At 39.5% G+C, this 21,641-nt stretch overlaps 2 protein-coding genes across 2 annotated transcripts; one reads left to right on the top strand and one right to left on the bottom strand.

Annotated features, from left to right (window-relative positions):
- Window positions 1-6,405: 6,405 nt before the first annotated feature.
- Window positions 6,406-8,252, top strand: LOC103724197 (uncharacterized). Its single transcript, XM_008815386.6, has 3 exons — window positions 6,406-6,798; window positions 7,255-7,599; window positions 7,743-8,252. Exons 1-3 carry the CDS (start codon window positions 6,517-6,519, stop codon window positions 8,250-8,252), a joined length of 1,137 nt encoding a protein of 378 aa, XP_008813608.3. The 5' UTR covers window positions 6,406-6,516.
- A 956-nt stretch (window positions 8,253-9,208) lies between these two features.
- Window positions 9,209-21,286, bottom strand: LOC103724196 (ATP synthase subunit gamma, mitochondrial-like). The gene is made up of 9 exons (XM_039126164.3): window positions 21,022-21,286; window positions 19,310-19,353; window positions 19,043-19,195; window positions 12,046-12,159; window positions 11,835-11,962; window positions 10,911-11,033; window positions 10,702-10,821; window positions 9,777-9,898; window positions 9,209-9,653 (listed from the first exon to the last, which is right to left on the bottom strand). Exons 1-9 carry the CDS (start codon window positions 21,117-21,119, stop codon window positions 9,584-9,586), a joined length of 972 nt encoding a protein of 323 aa, XP_038982092.1. The 5' UTR covers window positions 21,120-21,286; the 3' UTR covers window positions 9,209-9,583.
- Between the last annotated feature and the right edge of the window lie 355 nt (window positions 21,287-21,641).

Genomic DNA, 21,641 nt, shown 5'->3' with positions numbered 1-21,641 from the left:
GCCCAGGTATTTTACAGGAAAAGTATTGTACTTAGAATTTAATATCTTAGCTAACAATTTACCCTTGTCCAAAGAAGAACCCATATAAATAAGTGATGCCTTTTGAAAATTAATTCTAAGACCTGTTATAGACTCAAACAGATATGAAAAAGTTCACTCTATACCTTAATCGAAGTTTCTCACTCGTGCTAACATAATATATCCACCAACTTTCTTCTGAAAAGGCATCTAGAACACCTAAGGTTCTCATTACATAAAACTAATATAAATATACCCAAAAAAAAGACTGATGTAAAAATTGCCGTTTTGTGGCAGAAATAACCTCATGCTTTGAACTATCTCTTCCCCTCTCTTTCGCGGGATACCAGGGCAGTCCAAGTATCAGAACTCCACAAGGCTGCGCGAAATTTCAGGCAACAGAGGCAAGCAAAGATCTGTTATTATAGAAATATATCTATATTACCTATCAAAAAAGAAATAGATCTATATCGAAACAAACTCAAATATTACAGCTTTCATGGTCAACAGAAAAGTGTAAATGTCAAAATGTGGATTTCAAGCAAAAGTGAAAGATAAGGAAAACATATTAAATCAGATGCAATCTTACAGAAGGCATCACCCTTGAACTAAGTCAATTTGTGCGGTCAATCGAAAAGAAAAAAAGAATCAATCATTCAATCATTCAATCAAAAAAAAATTATCAATTGGCGCACGATGAAGTATAACAACTCTACAGAAAAAAAGTAGGAATTCCGACACAAATTTACTGGTGCTAGATACAAGCGTCATTAATTAACGAACTGCGCTAAAATTTGCCGACGCTTTTTATTAGCATCGGAATATGATGATGCTTGAATGTGTCGGCAATGAGATATGGAATTTTTCCAACACTTTTTGCAAAGCGTCATTATATTATGATGCTTGAAAGCATCGTCAGCAGTCAAAAAATGATAAAAAAATGGTTGGTTTCAAACCTAGCATTGTCTATTGTCTTGTTCTCTCATAAACCCCACTACATCTCTATGTGTGTCTACACATATACATGCAAACAAATTCAGAGTCTTTCTCTTCTCCATCCCTTCACATTACATCCCTTCACACCAACCATTTTTTATCATTTTTTGACTGTTTCATTTGGTTCATTGCATTGAGAAAAACTTTTCAAGCAATGATCCCATACCCAAAGATTATTGTATTTAGTTCAGTTGGTTATGTAATTCCTTTGTTGCGTAACATGGGATCATTGCTTGAAAAGTTTTTCTCAATCACTTTTGTGAAACCCAGGGATTATGATTTGATTGATATCATTGCCCCATATGGCTTATAATGTGTTAAATAGATCTTTATTAAATGTTTATCTTTTCTACCATAATGTACTAAATTTTATTTATCTTTTCTAGATAAGTTGCAGTTCAATCAGTATTCTAATAGAATGGATAAAAGTTGGATAAATAAGTTGAAATCCAGTAAAGAATTTGATGGAGTTCAAAATTTTATTAAATTTGCTATTGAGGAAGCTAATATAAATAGAAAGATTTTATGTCCATGTCGAAAATGTGTTAATTGATTCTTCTCTCACTCCAAAAATTGTTGAAGAATATTTGGTGTAGAATCAATTTTAAGGGTTATACTGAAACGGTATTTCATAGAGAGTTTATATTGTTGTCTCCATGTAAGTAACTATCCTATTAGAACACGCCTCTAGTTTTGGATCCAATAACACGAGAAAAAAAAATTGTAGAAGAAGATGATATAAGGGGCTTACTCAGGGATGCTCTTCGACATGGCATTAGAAAGTTAACGGATTTTAGTAGAGGCCAACAAGTAGCTACAATAAGTGATGAGTGTACATTTATTAATTCTATGCATATTAAGAAACCTATACATTCATCTAATGATGAGACAGTTCGGTATCATAACTTAGTGAAAGATTGTAATCAAGAACTATATCCAGGTTGTAAAATTTTTTTGAAGATTTTTTTTCTTGTGCATTTATTTTATTTAGAATATTTGAATGAGTGGTCTAGCAAGTCTTTTACTATACTCCTTCAATTATTAAAGATACATTTCTGAAAGGTGTTACTTTGCCATCATCTTCTTATGAAGCCAAAAAACTAGTAAAAAATTCGATTTTGGATACGAGAAGATACACAATTGTCCGAATAACTGTATTTTATACTATGGTGAAAATGTTAACCAAGAGTCACGTCGAAAATATGGATCTTTATGATGGACAAAATATAAAAAAGATGAGCATGATTTGTTGAATGAAGTTGATGCTACACGGACTAAAAAAAAATCTACCAAAGTTTTACAGTATTTTTCTCTCATACCTAGATTGAAAAAGATATATGCATCATTGAAGACAGCTTCGTCGATGAGATGGCATAACGAAGGTCGTACAAAGGATTGAATGTTAAGATACCTAGTAGATAGTTTAGCATGAAAAGTATTTGATGATAGGCATCACGATTTTGTTTCTGATGTTTGTAGTGTTAGACTGGGTTTAGCTACTAATAGGTTCAATTTATTTCGAATGATGAGTTCTACATACAACACTTGGCTGGTTGTTTTGATTCCTTATAATTTGCCACCATAGATGTGTATGAAATAGTTTTCACTTATTCTATCAATGGTTATTCCAGGTGATAAGGTTCCAGATAATGATATTGATATTTTTATACAACCTTTAATAGAGGAGTTGAAATCGTTATTGGAGAGTATCGATGCATTTGATGCTTTTACTGGCCAAACATTCAAATTGTAGACATCTCTTATCTGGATTATCAATAATTTTCTATATATACTAATTTATCTGGTTGGAGCACTAAGAGGCGTATTGCATATCCTTCTTGTGGGGATTCAACCCATTCGTATTGGTTAAAATATGAAGAAAAGTTCTATTATATGGGCCATCATCAATGGTCAGAAGCAAACCATCAATTTCGATTTTAAAATGATCTGTTTGATGGTACTATAGAGTTGCGATCTGCCCCATTCCACCAACTGGAACTAAAGTTTGTAGACAAATACATGGCATCAATTATAGTTATGGTAAGGTCTCCAATTGTTCAAAGAAAAGAAAAAGGGAGGATGTTGGAAGCTCAATGAATGAAGAATTAATAGAGAAGATCACTACTAGCAATCTTGAGGTCGGGGTTTGACGATGCTAACAACTTTTTCGAGAATGATGACAACGTATATGGACAGAAAAATAATGATGACATAATAGTAGCATCTACACATAAATAGTTATGGAAAAAAAGGAGTGTTTTCTTTGATTTACCTTATTGGGAGTATAATCTTAGATTTTTTGCATGAATACCCTCCTAAATATCGGATTTTCCATGAATACCCTTCCAAAATTAATATTTACATGTATACCCTCATAAAACACTTGTTTTGTTATTCTACCTTTTTTTATTTTTATTTTTGCATATGTACCCATGCTATCTAACGACGTTAAAAAATTAACGGTTTCAAGTTAAAATGACTAAAATATCCTTAATGAATAGACATGCAAATAGATCGTGATCCCGATAGCAGAAGAAGAAGACAGGGACAATAGCGTAATTTTAAAATTTTATTTATTTTTAACTAATATAAATATGATTTTTCTTAACACCGTTAGAACAATCATTATATTACGGGCATTTGTACAATAATAGAGTTTTACGAGGGTATAAATGCAAATATCAATTTTTGAAGGATATTCATGCAAAATTTGATATTTAGAAGGGTATCCATGCAAAAAACCCTATAATCTTCTTCGGCATAATCTTGATGAGATGCATATAGAGAAGAATGTTTGTGATAATTTGATTGGAACATTGTTAAATCTTGATGGGAAGACCAAAGGTAACTTGAAAGCGCGTCTTGATTTGAAAAATATAGGCATAAGACAAGAGCTTTATCCAAAAAAGCTTGCCAATGATAAAATTTACATACTATTTGCATATTGCACAATGTCTACTCGAGAGAAAGATTTTTTTCTAATAGTTTTGAAAAATATAAAGGTTTCTAATGGGTATGTATCGAATATTTCACAATTTGTAAATCTCAAAAAGCAAAAACTTTCAAATCTTAAAAGTCATGATGGTCACATTTTGATCCAAGATATCTTTCCACTGACTTTAAGATCGTCAATCTCAATTGTTTCTCAATTGTCATATTTCAAACCACTCAATAAAACACTTATATTGAAACTCTTCTCAGATGGTTACTCTTTGTTTTATATTAAAACACTTATGCTTCTTAATGAAACTATATATCATGTATTGTGTACTGCGTATCATGATTCTTATAAGTCTTATTAAAACTCTTTGACTTCTTTAATTCAAATTGAAACTTTAATTTTCATATTGAACTATGTATCATGTATCATGTATCATATAATGCATATCATGAATTATATAATGTGTAGGAGCCGTGTATCTTCTGTATCATGAACCATGTATCTTCTATCATATATCATGTATCATGGATGATGTATTATATAACATATACTTTTTGATGTAGATGAAAGAGCATGGGAGGGATCCTAGTGAGCTGGAGTTCTACAGGATGACTCATACCCACTAAGATGGTAGTTTTGTCCGAGAAAAGTCGAGAGAGATCGTTGTATGTATTGATAGTCGATTTGTGTAATGATTTATAGTTTTATTTTTTCCAACATTATTATGTGACTTTTTTTCTTAAATATAGGACATGGCTCATCCCTTATTGCAGAGCATGTCAAAGAGTCATCATCATCTGGTCAGACCAGTCGTGTTAAAACTCAAATGTTTGCCAAATTGATGGGACTGGAGCGTTATGGTCGAGTGAGGAGTTATGGTGTTAGAGTTACCTCCATTAAGTTGTCTGTAGTGAGCAGATATACCCAGAATGCCAGGCAGTAATAGCACTGCAGAGGTTCGTAATCTAAAAACAGGGATGGAGGAGATGAGGCAAAGCCATCAGACAGAGATATAATCTTTGATGGCTCAGCTTGACCTGATTGCATCCTTGTTGCATAGGTTTATCCGTCCTCAGATAAATAACTACATCTATTTGAATATTTTACATAATTATTATGTATTTTTGTATGAGCTTAATGATTTATACTATTTTGTGATTTTTGTATTCTTAACTTCTAAAATTTTTATCTTTTTTTTTAGATTTTTGTTACTTTCAATAGTCGTAGAGATGTTGATGATGCTTCCATCGACCCCTGATAGCCCTTAGATATTTTTTAGAGTTTATGTGTATGTTTTCTATGTTTTTCGAAGCACATGGAGTTGTAAATTGACTTTCAATCATGTTTGATGATGTAAATATAATCATATTTGATAATATAAATATTTGTTATTTATATATATATTATATTTGTTATTATATGACTTCTCTTATGCATGTATTTGGTGTATATATTTGTATAGAGTTTTAAAAATTTTTAAATAATTTTTTTAAAAAAATAATTTATACTTACGATGCTTTAAAATGTCGTTAAAATATAAATTAGCAATGCTGATTTGTATCGTTAATTAGCGACGCAAATAAGTATCGCTAATATAAGATGCTTTAGCACCGACGATATTTAAAAGCATCCAATTAGTGACGCTTACAAGTGCTGTTTGTTATAACTCACGATGCAAACCAAAAGTGTCATAAAATTGTTTTCCCACGGTAGTATTGCCGGCGCTTTTGCGACACTTTAGAAAGCGTCGAAATCTGACTTGCAACGCTTTTTTGCATCGGCAAATGCATTAGAAAGCATCGGTAATGTTAGATATGCAAGTAACTTACTCAAAAAAAAAAAAAAAAAAACAAAGAAGAAGTATATACAAGTAACAAAAATTAGGTTGCATCAGATGAGAGCTACAAGCAGGAAGCGTAGCTCACCTTGTTGAAACTCTGAATCAAAAACACTGCAACATATGCAAATTATCTGGGAGTCCAATGAAGGGGCTGGCGGGTGGGGAATTTAAGAAATAGGCATAACGAAGAACACCCCTAGTTTTTCCCAAAAAATAAAAAAATTATCATATTGTAAAGAAAATGGACTAATATATATAACTAATTTTAAATATTATTTCAAATACTAATCTAAACTTTGGTTTATAGCTAGCCTAGCTAGCAGCATATTCTTTGGATCATGTTTTTTTTTTTTGTCCTTTTCCTTCCCAAAAACATGAAAAATCAACAAAATTTTCTCATGAGTCAATACCAAGGGGTAGGCCGGTCAAAAAGCCACGTAAAAATACCGTGCGATTCCCTTGAGACCACATTGCACCCCCGGAAAGATAGGTTGGAGGAGGAAACCAGCCCACAAGCCGTCTACAAGCAAGGAGAGGCCTGTCTTCGTCTCAGCCAACCCCAAAATGACTTCCCCTCCCTCCTCCTCCTCCTCCTCCCCTTCGTCCAACAACAAAGCCGTTAGCCTGCGCGCGGGTGGAGGGAAGGTGGGCCTTCCCTGAGAGCCCGCTTCTCTCTTCCCCCCCGCCTGCTACCTTTACCACCACCACCAACAACCTCTACATGAGGAAGCTCTGCCCCAATTTGGACCGCGAGGATGGCCTCGATACCGTGCTCGAGGTGCCCATCCCCGAGGAGATGTTCGCCGGCACGGGCACCAAGTCGCAGAACATGAGGAACTGGCTCAAGGCCCAGCCCTTTGACAAAGCTACCGAGGCTCCGGCCCCGCTCACAGGCCGCAGCGCCGAGCTGCAGCTCCTTCTCAATGTTGTCGGCTCCCCCCTCATCCCTTGCCCCGTGCCCAACGACCTCGCATTCGGCCGCTCCATCCGCGACTGCTCCATCGTAAGAGTTCTACAATGATCTTTTATACCATTTGATGTTGTGGCTTTGTTAATATAAACATCATAACCAACAATACTCGGATGAGTGTGCCAACCATTAATTAGTTCTTAACAATGCCATAATTCAAATCATTCCTAAATAATTCTTATGGGCTTTGTCTTCTCTCTTGTAATCTTTTCCCGTCTTTTCCTTCTTTGCATTATTACAAACATTAGTGCTCTTGGGGACATTAACAATGGGTGAAGATTCTTTTCACGGAACAAAAATGAACGAACGGAAAATGCATGGAAACCATCACCGTATGTAAATAAATACATATTATATGTCAAACAAAATAATATCTCTTAACCAAAAAGTTTAGCACGTTCTCGTGATCATGGAACGATGAAAGAAAGAACCTAGTCCTTAATCATCCTTTAGCACAGTGCATGACACCTTGAATTCTGGTTTTGAAAGCAAGCGTCGACGGCCAAATACATCATCCAACAATACATCGCCGCGACGGGAGGGCAGGCGGCGCTGATGTCGGTGAACAGCATGTATGCCGTGGGGAAGGTGAAGATGAGCGCCTCGGAATTCCACGTAGGCGACGGGAGTGTGCAAGCTCAAGCAAAAGGGAATGGCGAGATTGGAGGGTACGTTTTGTGGCAGAAGAACCCTGATCTTTGGCACTTCGAGCTCATCATGGGTGGCAGCAAGATGAGCGCTGGGAGCGACGGAAAGGTGGCGTGGAGGCAGTCGGCTTCCGAACAATCGCATGCCTCCAGGGGCCCTCCACGGCCGCTGCGCCGATCACTGCAGGCAGTCCCCTTCTCCTCGCACTCCATACGCTAATCATAGACTTCCTGTTTTGATCACATTTAAGTTAGCAAGTTAAAGGGAAAACGGATTGAAACCAAGGGAGCTTCTTTCTTCACACTTTGCTGCATTACTTGTACGACCAGGGACTAGACCCGAGGTCCACCGCCAACCTCTTCTCAGAAGCGGTGTGCATCGGCGAGAAGGTCATCAATGGCGAGGAGTGCTTCATCCTGAAGCTAGAAGCGAACCCTGCAACCCTGAGGGCACGCAGCGCCGCCACCTTCGAAATCATCCACCACACCATCTGGGGCTACTTCAGCCAGCGCACTGGCCTCCTCATCCAGCTTGAGGACTCCCACCTCCTCCGCATGAAGTCCGGCCGCCGCGGGGAGAGCATCTTCTGGGAGACCAGCATGGAGTCGGCGATCGAGGACTACCGCTACATCAACGGCATCAACGTTGCACATGCCGGCAGGACTGGCGTCACGCTGTTCCGCTATGGCGAGGGCTCGGTGAACCACAAGAGGAAGATGGAGGAGATTTGGACCATCGAGGAAGTGGACTTCAACCTATGGGGGCTGTCCATGGAGGTCTTCCTACCGCCAGCCGACCTCAAGAGGGAGCAAGACAATGAAGACAACCATGCGAGATGATCATACCTCTGCCTTCTTCTTCTTCTTCTTCCATGTTTTTGTTAGACATGCTGTTGTTGTATCTTTCCTTGTCTTTCCTTTACTATTTGGGGATCTTTGAGGAAGGCAGAGGTTTTGAAGAGAATGGCTATGGGAAGTAGATAGGATTCTGTTTGTGAAATGGGGGAGAGGAAGATACCACCAGCATTGAAGCCCATTGGTCTTCTTAGTAAGAAAAGCCCATTGGTCACAACACTACAACAACTGGATTTCCATTTTACTGTTTGGGACTTTTAAGATTTTGTGCAGATAATGGGCGTCAGAGATTCCTTGGAGAATATTTTTCTTTTGGAACTCCTTTCAAGAAAAAATTGTTCTGCACTTAACTACAATTCTATTACAGGTCATAAATTTGCAGCTAAAGTCCCAATTTAATTCTAAGCAAGCATAGGATCTTTCTCCATCATGCCAAGGGTGTCGAATACAAGCAAAATTCACTCTGGTTAGAACTGACAGCACCCCTGCCTCATTTTCCCATCTTTCGAATGATGGTACTCAAATTTAAGAAGAATCACTGATTCGACCATCTAGTGCATTTGAGAATACATGAACTTTCACATAGTGATTCACCACCATTGCCCAGAGAAAGTAGAGGTCTACTTCTACACGTTCCATCCTCCATTACACAGAATCATCAAGAAGCTAACCTATTTATAAGCAGCATCCACCTAGTCTAGCACAGAGTGTTCTTTTGGAAAATCCGAGAATTTATTTATCTTCCACTAAACATTGTATACATCTTCAAGGCATCTACTGGATCCTATATCTCTAATTTTGCCTGTTTATCCATTAACAGAAAAACTTCTCAAGGCTAAATCCCATAAGAGAACCAATTCAACATCAATCATGAATTCTTTTTCTAAGAAGGTGGAGATTAATTGCTTCAGTCTCAAGCAAACAAGCAAATACGCAAAAACTGAAGAAAAAGAAGATGACCTGTTGCATCCCGTGGTTGAAGAACAACTTTCATTGAGATGCTTAAGACTGCTGTAGCCCGTAGACATTTACAAAGCAGTGATGGTAACCATCCAAACATGCGAAACAAGCAACATGCCATGCTTTAACTGCCGGCTGAAGACTACTTAATCAACCATGATGGGAATAATTGCAGAAACCAAAGAAATGGATGATCCATTCTGGACAAGTCAGTTAAAAGCAAGAGGAACAAATTACTCCTGCAACATTTGTTATACCTCTGGGGCAATTATTGCAAAATCTTGACATGGAAAACAGTCTTCAGGAAACATCAGAAAGCCCCTGAATGGAAAAAGGAACAATTCTTGATCTCACGTCTAGCCAGTGAGTGCTGATGCTCCTGATATGATCTCGATCAGCTCTGTGGTAATTGATGCTTGACGGGTCCTTTGGATAAGAAGAAAAGAGGGCTATGTCAGCACTAAAATTTTGCCATCGATAATGAAACTTGTGGAGATAGAGAACGAGAGTGACAGAGGGCGAGAGTGAGAGAGAGAGAGAGAGAGAGACCTATTGTAAGTGAGGGTTAGCCGGTCAAGCATTTCACCAGCATTTCTGCTGGAGCTATCCATGGCTGACATCCTTGCTCCCAATTCACTGCATGCATTTTCCAGGGCAGCATTGAACAGAACCTGCCACACAACATGAACCTTCATAATCCAAACATAAAATAGCACATAGCGCAAATGACACAACTAATGCATGGTTATGTCATGACTGATGGATCATGATTCATGTAGAACTTCAAAAGAGCTGCTACCATGGCCCCACTGATGCAGCAAACATCTTTTCCACATAAATGAGAGCTAATACTAAGCTCGTTAGCTATCCTCTGTTCCAACAACATTTGCCCATAAATAAGATGAAGAGCTAACACTAAGCTCATCAAGCAAACTTCTATTACAACAACATTTGCACATTTTTAAATCCTTCCAAAATGAGTCGCCCAATCTACAACCATTTTTGCTCGATATTCAGACACCCATAAATCTCGAACTTTACCCCCAAACCACAAATATCTAGCAAAAGATGCAATAAAGTCTCTCCACTCCCCAGCTAAAGGTATAGACCATTTCTATGTCCAATAATTAACTTATGATCTAACATGGCCCAAATACTTCCATAACCTTCCTGCTTGGCCTAAGCTTAGCAAGTTAAGGCCACAAGATAGCCAAGTTAGCATTACCTGTTTTCATGTTACACCACTCCTGACATTTTCAGCATCCACTCCCTATCCAAAAGTCATTCCATTATGTCTAGTTCTCTTAACCATAGTTGAATTTCTGACAATCCCAGAATCTAAACATCATTATCCTGATCCTTATGTGAACCTAGGAGATAACTGCAACAGTACTATACAAACAAAAGGAAATAAACAGTAAAATGAATTTTATAAAAAATATAATGCATATGCTTGTGAAGAGATAGCACATACACAAGAGAACTGGAACTCTGCCAGATTCTGAAGCACTTCAGCTTTTGTTTCACTCCCTTCTATTTCATATGAATCCAAATCACCAAGTTTACCGCCTGATTCTGACTCTCTCTCCACGACCTGTGTCAGTATAAAGTATAATATTTATCTTTGCTTAACTATGCTTGGGCAAGATGTTTGAAAACAGCAAGAAAGAAAATTATGATCACCTCAGGAGATAGTATGGTTGAAACTGTTGGAATAAAAGAGACGACAGAATGGAACTTGTTGAAAATGATTCTCAAAGCATCGTATTCGACATTCTTTAAAATATCATCAGCAAGAACAGAAACCTGACAGACCAACAATCAAAAGATGGCCAAGAAAAAGAAAGAAATTTTAGTAACAACGTTAAGTGTTTCAGTTTTATCGTGCATTTATATTCCAGGACTATATTCTCAGTTACCAAGAGCTATCTCAAAGCATGTATTCCATAAAACCCTAAGAATCAAAACGACTTGAAATAATATTGCTGAGTTTGCATAGAAAACAAGGTAGCAGGAAATTTCCTGGGAGGAGGAAAAAATACACTTTCGAAGAGGAACATAGAAAGTAGGGGCTTTTTTCTGAAAATGTTGTGCTATGCTTCTTTCGTTTGGGTTATCACTGCATGTTCTTATGATTATCTATGGTTTAGCAGTGTCATCCAAGCTCAGACATGGCATCCTGACTATGCATGATGTTCAAATGTCTGATGAGCAAAAGTTGAATTGTCAAGCATATGCAAACTTGGATGGATCCAAGCTCAAACTCAGTTTCGTTGGCTTTTCAGTTGGACTTGGACACTTATATGAGACCTGTTTGAGCCAGGCTCATGCTGTCTCATTCACCTCCCTAGTTATGCATGAAGTTGGAATATCTAACATCATCAAAAGTGAATTTGTAACTTACAATTTTTTTTTTTAAAGAACAAACTTTTAACAGAATAAAACCCCAAAATTGGAACATCTCGAATGAAGGAATAAGAAAATGAAATTACCCAGCCAACAACAGTGCATTATCATTCTAACGCAAACTCCAGATAAACCTAACCAGATAAGGATCCTCGTAACAGAAATGATATATGGCAATGATACAATAATCACAATACAGACCTGAGTGTAATTTAGTGGATTTTTCTGCAACTCGGTTATGGTCATCTCAATGCTGTTCTTTGAATCACGCACCAGCTGAACCTTCCCTTTTTCTCCCAATACAACATATTTTGTTTCTTTTTCAGGACCTAATGGCAGAAAAAACAGTACTGAGAATAAAGTTATCATAAAAAAGAAGCTACCAAAACATGGAATTATTTCCAGACAGTACCAGAAGTAAATTTGTAGAGAGACTTGCTGATTTTGACTGACGTAGAATTGATGCCCCCACAAAGACCTTTGTCAGAGGTGATAGTCACGATAACATTCTTCTTCACATCAACGCCTGGATTGCAACACATCACAGTCAAAAACACTTAACCGGGAACACGAAATCACAAAAGAACAAGTCAAGCAGTCACTAAATGAATGTAAAAGGCTAGAATAGAAACAACTGATGCTACAATCTCAGACCAGGAAAGGGAATGGTCCAGGGTGGGTAGAGAAAGAGCCAGACAAACATTTAAGACTAATTGGTTAAATTCGGCCACTATGACACATACTGGATGCAGGAGCTGAATTCTGTTAGCATCTACCTTTCCCCTGTATTTGCCACGCCCCGTACCCGGATCCGTGACACGGCCGTGCTATTGCCGACTACTACCCACAATAGCATGAAGCCTCATACATGAGTAAATAGGGTAGTCAAACCATTCAAACTTTCATATATTAAAGTAGTTCTATTACAACACACTGAGTGGTACAAAACACAGAGCTTCTATACAGTTTATGTATACAAATGTATGTTTGCTCTACCCCAAAAGAGAGAAGCCCTGATACAAAATAGGAACATCTCTAACTGTTATCAGTGGTGAGGATCTGAAAGAAAATACCAATAGAATGGTATGAGCTACACGGCTCAGTAAGTAATCCTGCATAATCTTACCGGATCTAGTATAGTACTAAACATGTTCATGCAGGGTTTGAAAAGCTAACATGCACCTTACTTAACAATTCATCATGATAAAATATTCATACTGAATCAATAATCATGTTATGTATGTTATCAAAAATCTTCATGTAAATATACACTGTAAGATCGTACACCGGCATGCCGTGGTTTACACCTTCCGATGCTACGGCGGAGTCATTATCGGCCACTGGCGGGGCGAGCTCAGTTATTCTACGGCCACTGGCAGGGCGAGCTCAGTTATTCTACGGCCATTGGCGGGGCGAGCTCAGTTGCTTTCAGCCCGTAGCATCTAAAAGTCCATACATAATACTTCTTGCAAGTGGTACACTTAGCTAGAGGCAATTCATCATCTTATTTTATACTTATACCATAATTACTATATTAAGTGCAATTATGGTAACGAAATCCCAATCATCTTATATGCATAATATTTTAAAATCTGTATAAGCATGATGTATGCATAATCATAATTTCTATGACTAAAACATGCCACTTGTATCCATGATCTATGATAAGATCAAGACAAGTTACTTACAGTAATTCGCTTTCCCACGTTTGACCAGTCCAGATGACGGATCCTTAATCACCTTGCTTTGGCCGGTTGCAGTCGGGCAGTACCACCTCAGCAAGCTCCCTCCTTCCTCTCCTAGGGCTTCAGGGTTTCTTCAACCTCTGGCTCCAGGGGTCTGGCTCTCTGGTTTAGTGTTCCAGGGGGCTTAGGGGATAGAGGGTATAGTAACTGGGTTAAAGGCTGAGGGCTTAAATGATCTCGTTTAAGGGATGAGACCCCTTCTAAGAGGTCCCATCCTCTCCTCCCCCTTGCTCCGGGAGCTTCCAGCTGCCCCCTTTGTCTCAGGCCAGCCGGGATTGGTTGCCAGCAAGGGTGAGAGGGGGCGGGCTCCAGTCTTGCATGGTCAAGGGCCCCTCAGTGAGGTCCCGTCTTCTCCTTCCCCCCGGCTCCGGGAGCTTCCAGCTGCCCCCCTCCTCTGCCACTGGGCGTGGTCTTGCCACAGGGGTGCGAGGTGGCGAGCTCCCATTTTGCATGATTGAGGGCCCCTAAGAGCTAGCCCTCCCTCAGCCGGCCAGCTGGGGCCCTATCAACTCACCCTCAGCATGAGGTGGCAGCCCTCCACAGCTGCCACCCATGGGTCCAGTACGGCCCACTAAAAAATCTGGCCCAACACCCCTAACTGGGCCTCAAAAGTATTGGGCCCAGTTGGTTTTGGGCCCGGACATTACATCCTCCCCCCTTAAATAAATTTCGTCCTCGAAATTAAACATACCCCAGGTGGACCGATGTAGCGAGAACTCATTTTGCCGTGTCGTCCGAATCGGGCAAACTCTTCGAAAAGGACATTTTTAGGTAGACAAAGTTTTCCTCCAAAAATTTCAGTTCCCATAACTTAGCAAGAGTCACCCGGTAGGGGGCCTTGAAGAGGGGTCCCTCTCCTCAGATCGATGATGAATTCAATTTCTCAACTAGGAGGTAATCCTGGTAATTCATCCGGGTAGATGTCCGAGTATTCCCTGAGTACTGGAATATCTCCCAGTTCGATCTCCTTTTGTGTATCTGTCACCACTCTGTCACTCGCACTGGCATTCTGACGAATCAGCGCGAATACTCTGGGATCGTTCCTCGGCCTTTGGTCTTCAGGTGCAGAAAATCTGGGCTCCTTCGTCGTTCGGCTCGGGCAGTCACGCGCCATATGTCCCACCTGCCCACAGTTAAAACATGTCCCAATTTTCTTTAAACAAGGCCCACCGTGGAATCTATGACAGTTAGGACATGGTCCGTTCCACCTCTTCTGGGCCTGAGTATTTCTTGACCTATCATTCTGGCTTTCAGTTGACCTGGGTCTCTTCAGATCGCCCTTTTATCTTTCCGACCTATCCAGCTCGGCTTCCACTTTTAAAGCTCGGTCCAGAGCATCCCGGTAGTTTATAAAGAGGTGTGAGGATAATTGGGATCTGATTTTGCATTTCAGCCCCTGCTCGAATCGATTCGCTTTACTCGTCTCATCTTCCATAAACTGGGGGCAGAATCGGCCTAGCTCATTAAACTTGTTGGCGTACTCCAGGACAGTCATGTACTTGAACTGAGCCAGTGATAGGAACTCGTTTTGTTTTGCCTGCCTGACTGCATTCGGAAAGTATTGAGTATAGAATAATTCCTTAAATTCTCCCCAGGTCATCCTATTGATATCATAGGCTCTCTATGGCAGTCCACCAAAACTCCGCGTTTTCCTTCAACATATGGATAGCTAGTCCAACTTGTACTTCCTCGGGAAATCGGAGTGCTCGATACATCTTCTCTATCTTCCGAATCCAAGTCTCGGCTGCCACAGGGTCCGATCCACCGTCAAACTGTGGTGGGTTCAGCCTGCGAAACCTCTCATAATGAGATTCCATCGGTTGTACAGGCCTGACAGTCGACTGCATCTGCTATTGTTGCTGAAGCAGTTGTGCAATTATCTGGTACACCCCTGCCAGGTCTGCTTGCGTTGCCACAGGGTCTGGGGTGTGTGCCCATGATTGTATGCTAGGGTCTGGGGTGTGTGCCCATGATTGTATGCTAGGGTCTGGGGTGTGTGCCCATGATTGTATACTAGGGTCTGGAGAAAGTGCTCTCATATCTCCTTCGTCCTCCATTATTCCTTATAGCCAAGGTTCGCCGTACCGGTACCGAACCCCGTACCGGTGCCGCGCTAGTATAGGTGTACCGAGTGTCGGTACGGTACGGTATGCGGTACGTCAGGCGTACCGACATTGGTGTACCGATACCGGTACCCATCGGTACGGGTATGGTACGCTCGGTACCGGCCGGTACCGACCGGTACAGCGAACCTTGCTTATAGCTACCTAGCAGTCAAAAATTTAGGATGAGATTGAAATAAATTGCTTTCTTTGACTAATGTATTATGAAAATCTTAATATATTATGATACTCTTAACTACCCATTACCCCAGATTTTTACGATTATATTCTTGTTAAACCTACAGCTCTGATACCACCGAATGTCACGCCCCGTACCCGGATCCGTGACACGGCGGTGCTATTGCCGACTACTACCCACAATAGCACGAAACCTCATACATGGGTAAATAGGGTAGTCAAACCATTCAAACTTTCATATATTAAAGTAGTTCTATTACAACACACTGAGTGGTACAAAACATAGAACTTCTATACAGTTTATGTATACAAATGTATGTTTGCTCTACCCCAAAAGAGAGAAGCCTTGATACAAAATAGGAACGTCTCTAACTATTATCAGTGGTGAGGATCTGAAAGAAAATACAAATAGAATGGTATGAGCTACACGGCTCAGTAAGTAATCCTGCATAATCTTACCGGATCTAGTATAGTACTAAACATGTTCATGCAGGGTTTGAAAAGCTAACATGCACCTTACTTAACAATTCATCATGATAAAATATTCATACTGAATCAATAATCATGTTATGTATGTTATCAAAAATCTTCATGTAAATAAACACTGTAAGATCGTACACCGGCATGCCGTGGTTTACACCTTCCAATGCTACGGCGGAGTCATTATCGGCCACTGGCGGGGCGAGCTCAGTTATTGTATGGCCACTGGCAGGGCGAGCTCAGTTATTCTACGGCCACTAGCGGGGCGAGCTCGGTTGCTTTCAGCCCGTAGCATCTAAGAGTCCATACATAATACTTCTTGCAAGTGATACACTTAGCTAGAGGCAATTCATCATCTTATTTTATACTTATACCATAATTACTATATTAAGTGCAATTATGGTAACGAAATCCCAATCATCTTATATGCATAATATTTTAAAATCTGTATAAGCATGATGTATGCATAACCATAATTTCTATGACTAAAACATACCACTTGTATACATGATCCATGATAAGATCAAGACAAGTTACTTACAGTAATTCGCTTTCCCACGTTTGACCAGTCCAGATGACGGATCCTTAATCACCTTGCTTTGGCCGGTTGCAGTCGGACAGTACCACCTCAGCAAGCTCCCTCCTTCCTCTCCTAGGGCTTCAGGGTTTCTTCAACCTCTGGCTCCAGGGGTCCGGCTCTCTGGTTTAGTGTTCCAGGGGGCTTAGGGGATAGAGGGTATAGTAACTGGGTTAAAGACTGAGGGCTTAAATGATCTCGTTTAAGGGATGAGACCCCTTCTGAGAGGTCCCATCCTCTCCTCCCCCTTGCTCCGGGAGCTTCCAGCTGCCCCCCTTGTCTCAGGCCAGCCGGGATTGGTTGCCAGCAAGGGTGAGAGGTGGCGGGCTCCTATTTTGCATGGTCAAGGGCCCCTCAGTGAGGTCCCATCTTCTCCTCCCCCTAGCTCCGGAAGCTTCTAGCTGCCCCCCTTCCTCTGCCACAGTGGTGTGAGGTGGCGAGCTCCCATTTTGCATGATTGAGGGCCCCTAAGAGCTAGCCCTCCCTCAGCCGGCCAGCTGGGGCCCTATCAACTCACCGTCAGCATGAGGTGGCAGCCCTCCCCAGCTGCCACCCATGGGTCCAGTACGGCCCACTAAAAAATCTGGCCCAACACCCCTAACTGGGCCTCAAAAGTATTGGGCCCAGTTGGTTTTGGGCCCGGACATTACAGTATTGTTCAGCAATGTTTCTGTTCAAGAAGAAACAAATAATAATTGATTCTCAGTAATTCCAGAGGAAGGTAGAGATGGTAAAACAAATAGGTTGTTGGTCTAAGAAGATGGAAAGGAGCTTTAGGAGTTGAGTTCAAAACTGAAATGCTCCACTTTCACTTCAAAGAATCTTATGATGATGTCAACAATCTCTCTGTTAAGATTGAAACTTGCTTTAGGCACAAAATATTTGTTATTCATAGCTCAGCATTCACCACTAAGAAAAACATTAGTGAGTTTAGGAGTTCCACTAAATAAAAGACAACAAGGAACATAGTTGGAAATAATTTGATGCTTCCAAACATGTTTGCTTTAATAATTAATATCCACATAAGATGAGAAGAGGAGGAGACGAGGAGTACAGCATACAGTCCATTGGTTTCAATCATAGGTAGTATAGATGGAGAGGAAAGGCATAGCAGAGAGAAGGTGAAGGAGAAAATAAAATAAAAGATACAAGGAGCGTAAGGGGCAAATTCAAACCATATTCATGTTTTCATTATATATCAAATATGCATTTATCTAAAGCACTAGAGCCTTGTACAAAACAACCCAAAATCTACTCATTAACACAACCATATAGGCTTTCTAACCAATCCTATATACAAACTAAGACATGTTGCATAAAGTAGTATAGTTGAATGGGCTAAAAACTTTAGTTCTCTTATGAGAATATTGCCCTGATAGATTTGAACATCATAGGTCTTAATTCATGTAATACTTTATTAGGTAGAAAAATTGTAGTAATAATATAGTTACAATTGTAACAATAATCGCAAAATCAAACAATTACAATAAGAAAAAAGTCAGAAGGACAAGAAAAACTGGCAACATGCAGAAGATGTGAAAGAAAAATCAATTTTCGATGTTAACATCATAAAGAATTTCCAGAGGATTGTAACTTGGTTTGCTCCATCTTCTACAAGCTGGTTTCTTGAAGAATTTGTGCTACAATGGAAAAGTTGGAAAGGAGAAATGGGCATTTCGAGTATTTCAAGGCATCTATTAATAGGCCCCGTGGATGTCTAAAGAGAGCTGGTCATTTCTTCAAGCAAATGATAAGTTGAATCCCGTGCAAGACCACAATGAACTTGTCCACAATGAGTTGAATCTGTGAAGAGTCATGACCAACAAATGTAAACATGCATGCACATACAAGAAAGAATAAAAGAAAGGCCAAATGTCATCTTTTTCATTGCTCCATGCACTCTCTTTTGTAGCCCAAATTCTGATTCGCACGACAAGGCCAGACTAAAAATTTAATCTGATGAACCTTTCCCATGTCACAAATGGCAAGAGTAATCAGATAATAATTTCAACCATATTTGACTAGATCCATCGTACCCAATTTTACCCAAAAAATTTCACAATTTAAAGCCTTTCTCTCATCACAAATATTTACATGTTCAGAAAGCTGAACAGAGTTTTTCCACATTACTGATCCTATATTGTACCACTTACAAGAAGGCTATATATTTAGGGAAATACAGAATTTATGGCAAGAAGGGGGTGAAAAGAATTTGAAAAAAATATTGCATCAGAAAGAAAATCAATCTAGATGTTAACACATCCAAAAGCATCTGTCCCTCAAAAATAATGGAAGTGAGAACCATACTAGGGACATCCCCAAGAAGTGCAGTAAAAGGTTGCCACAGTCCACGTGAATTTTCAGTTCTGACTTGAACAGCTCGTAGCTTTGATGCTGCCACCATTTTCATTGCCTTTGTAATCTTTTGGATATTCCTAACACTTTTCATCCTGTTTCTGACTGCAAGGCATGCATAGACCATAAAGAACTAGTTACAACACACTTACAAAAGCACAATCTAACTATGTGAGAATTTAAAAAAAGAATAGTAAGCAAGAAAGTAAGGGTTCTCACCTACTTGAGTTGAAATGGATCGAGTGCCTGATGGGTGGAACTCTCTGAAATACAAGCTCATGTTTAAGTTATGAAAATGTATGTGATCATAATTTTTAAAAAATCCAAGCAATGGCCTAAAGTAGACTAAGACTGCATAAGGGTATTCAAATTTGCATAGACATAATCATGCCAATCATATAAATAAATTGCAAACTATTTGATGGAACAACAAATTAAATAGTGCTCGAGTCTACTGATCAAAAATTTGCATCATCAGCATTTTATGGATTCGTTAGCAGCCAAGACATCCTCCACTTCACATATACTTGCCCTAACTGAACCTTCTTGATTCTGCAACATTCATCCACACTACCATACCCATAGCATGGTCAATGAAACTGAATTATAAAGATGATACCAAAATAGCGGATAGCAAAAAAATTAGGGTTTTCATCTCATTATCCTGAATTGCAATATTCACCATGCCAATTTGTAGATTCATTTTTTCATTCCTACACGTGTTTGCCACCCATTTTTTTACTTTGCATTAAGAAACTGTATTTATTGTTTTGAAAGTTGACTGCAGAGAAAAAAAATTGGAAGCTCAGCATCCAAACAACAAAACTTTCAAGATATTTTTTTGTGATAATTTGTGACCTCAACTTCACTCTATTTTCAATCATAGAATGACTTGAACATATTTTATCAAAATAATTCATGTCATAGTTCTTGATTCTCGACAATCACACCATTAAACCTAAGACTCCACAAATACACAGGTTCTCTTAGACTTTGAAGACTAAAGTAAAGAGGAAAAGACCTACAAATCAATGGGGCATCAAAACAAAAATAAGATCCCAGAAGACCCAGAAAGGTGGAGAATTCACAATTCACATAAAATGTCTGAAGGAAAGAGAGAATAAGATTCTTGTATTTGTTGAGGAGATGAACTTGTATCTCGTATCTTCCACTGACTAACAACCACTCTATCAAGTAATGTAGATAAATGAAAAACTACCTCTGGATACCCAAATTGGAAGTTATCGAAGGCACAAAAATGTTCACGATGGAGAAACACCTATCAAAGTTGGCACCTTGGCGAGTAGTTTGCCAATAACCAAGGGACCACTATCATTAGTTTTTTTTTTTTTGAAAAAAAAAATGTAAAATAGAATACCTAATGCCTCCTAAGAGGTGATCTCAAGTAATATTGAAGTGAGAAACGAGCAAGGTTTTCCCTTTCATTATGTGTGGAAGCGAATCCAGCATCTCGCCCTGGCAGCCTCTAAATAAAACACCACTCCAAAAAAAAAAGGCTATCAGTCTTTACACAAAGCAAAAAAAAATACCGTGGTTAGCAGTATCAAACATCTCAAAAGATCAGCTCATTGGGATTTATATATAAACAAAAAAACTTATAGAGTCGCCAATCAGTTTCCTTGACCCAGAATTCTGATTAAGCTTGTGAAAGGAGAAACAAGAAACGAAAAATAAATCATTTGCTGCTTCTTTGTATGAACATTTGATTTCGTCTGGGGTGAAAATTTTCTCCATTAATCAAGTAATTCTCAGGTAAGTCGATCGAGAACTGTTCATCTCATCAGCAGCAGATTTAGATCAAGACGAAACAGAAAGAAACCTTCCGAGAATCTCTATTTAATATACACAAAATATTACGAAATCTAGCAGAGAAAGAAACTGAGATCGAGAGCGAATCGATGTGATCTTACTCCGAGAGGATCGCGGATCGAGCAACGGTAGAGGGTTTGTGGGATATGGGAGAGAGGAGGAAGCGCCTCCCCTCTCTTCTGAAAGCCGCCATCGCCATTGCTAACGCACCGATGAGGTCTACTCTGAAACCCGAGAAAGCGTCTGCCGCCGGGAGAGGGGATGGTATGGATTTGGGGCCGGTTGCGAAGAGTCCGCGACCTCGGATCAAAAAACTTTAGCTTGGACTTTCACCGGAAAGTGAGGGACACCGTAGTGGCTGTATCCATCATGGTGGCGTGACAGCCGTTGGATTGGCATTGAAGGCCCTCGACCGTGTAGATCGCTCCATAGCCGTCTGATTTTCATGAACAAAGGATGTCCATTCAGAGCGATCAGATGCACGCTGAACCGAGGCATTCGCGTTTGATCATGGAGAGGGAAGTAGCGCCGGCCGTCATCCTCGGTTGGCAAATAATTTTTATTTTTAGACCTTTCTTTTTTTATCATTGCAGTTGCTATATCCCACTTTTATTTATCTATTCAAAAACTAACCTAATTAATCGTATATATTAAATAAAAATATATATCAACCAATATAATCTAATAGTATTCTTATTATTTGAATCATTTGATAACCTAA

This window comes from Phoenix dactylifera, chromosome 1 (assembly GCF_051530095.1).
Source record: "Phoenix dactylifera cultivar Ajwa chromosome 1, Ajwa_hap1_PhDact_Kaust_v1.1, whole genome shotgun sequence".
Lineage (NCBI taxonomy): Eukaryota > Viridiplantae > Streptophyta > Magnoliopsida > Arecales > Arecaceae > Phoenix > Phoenix dactylifera.
The sequence above is the reverse complement of the archived record's forward strand: the minus strand, read 5'-3'. Positions and strand labels throughout refer to the sequence as shown.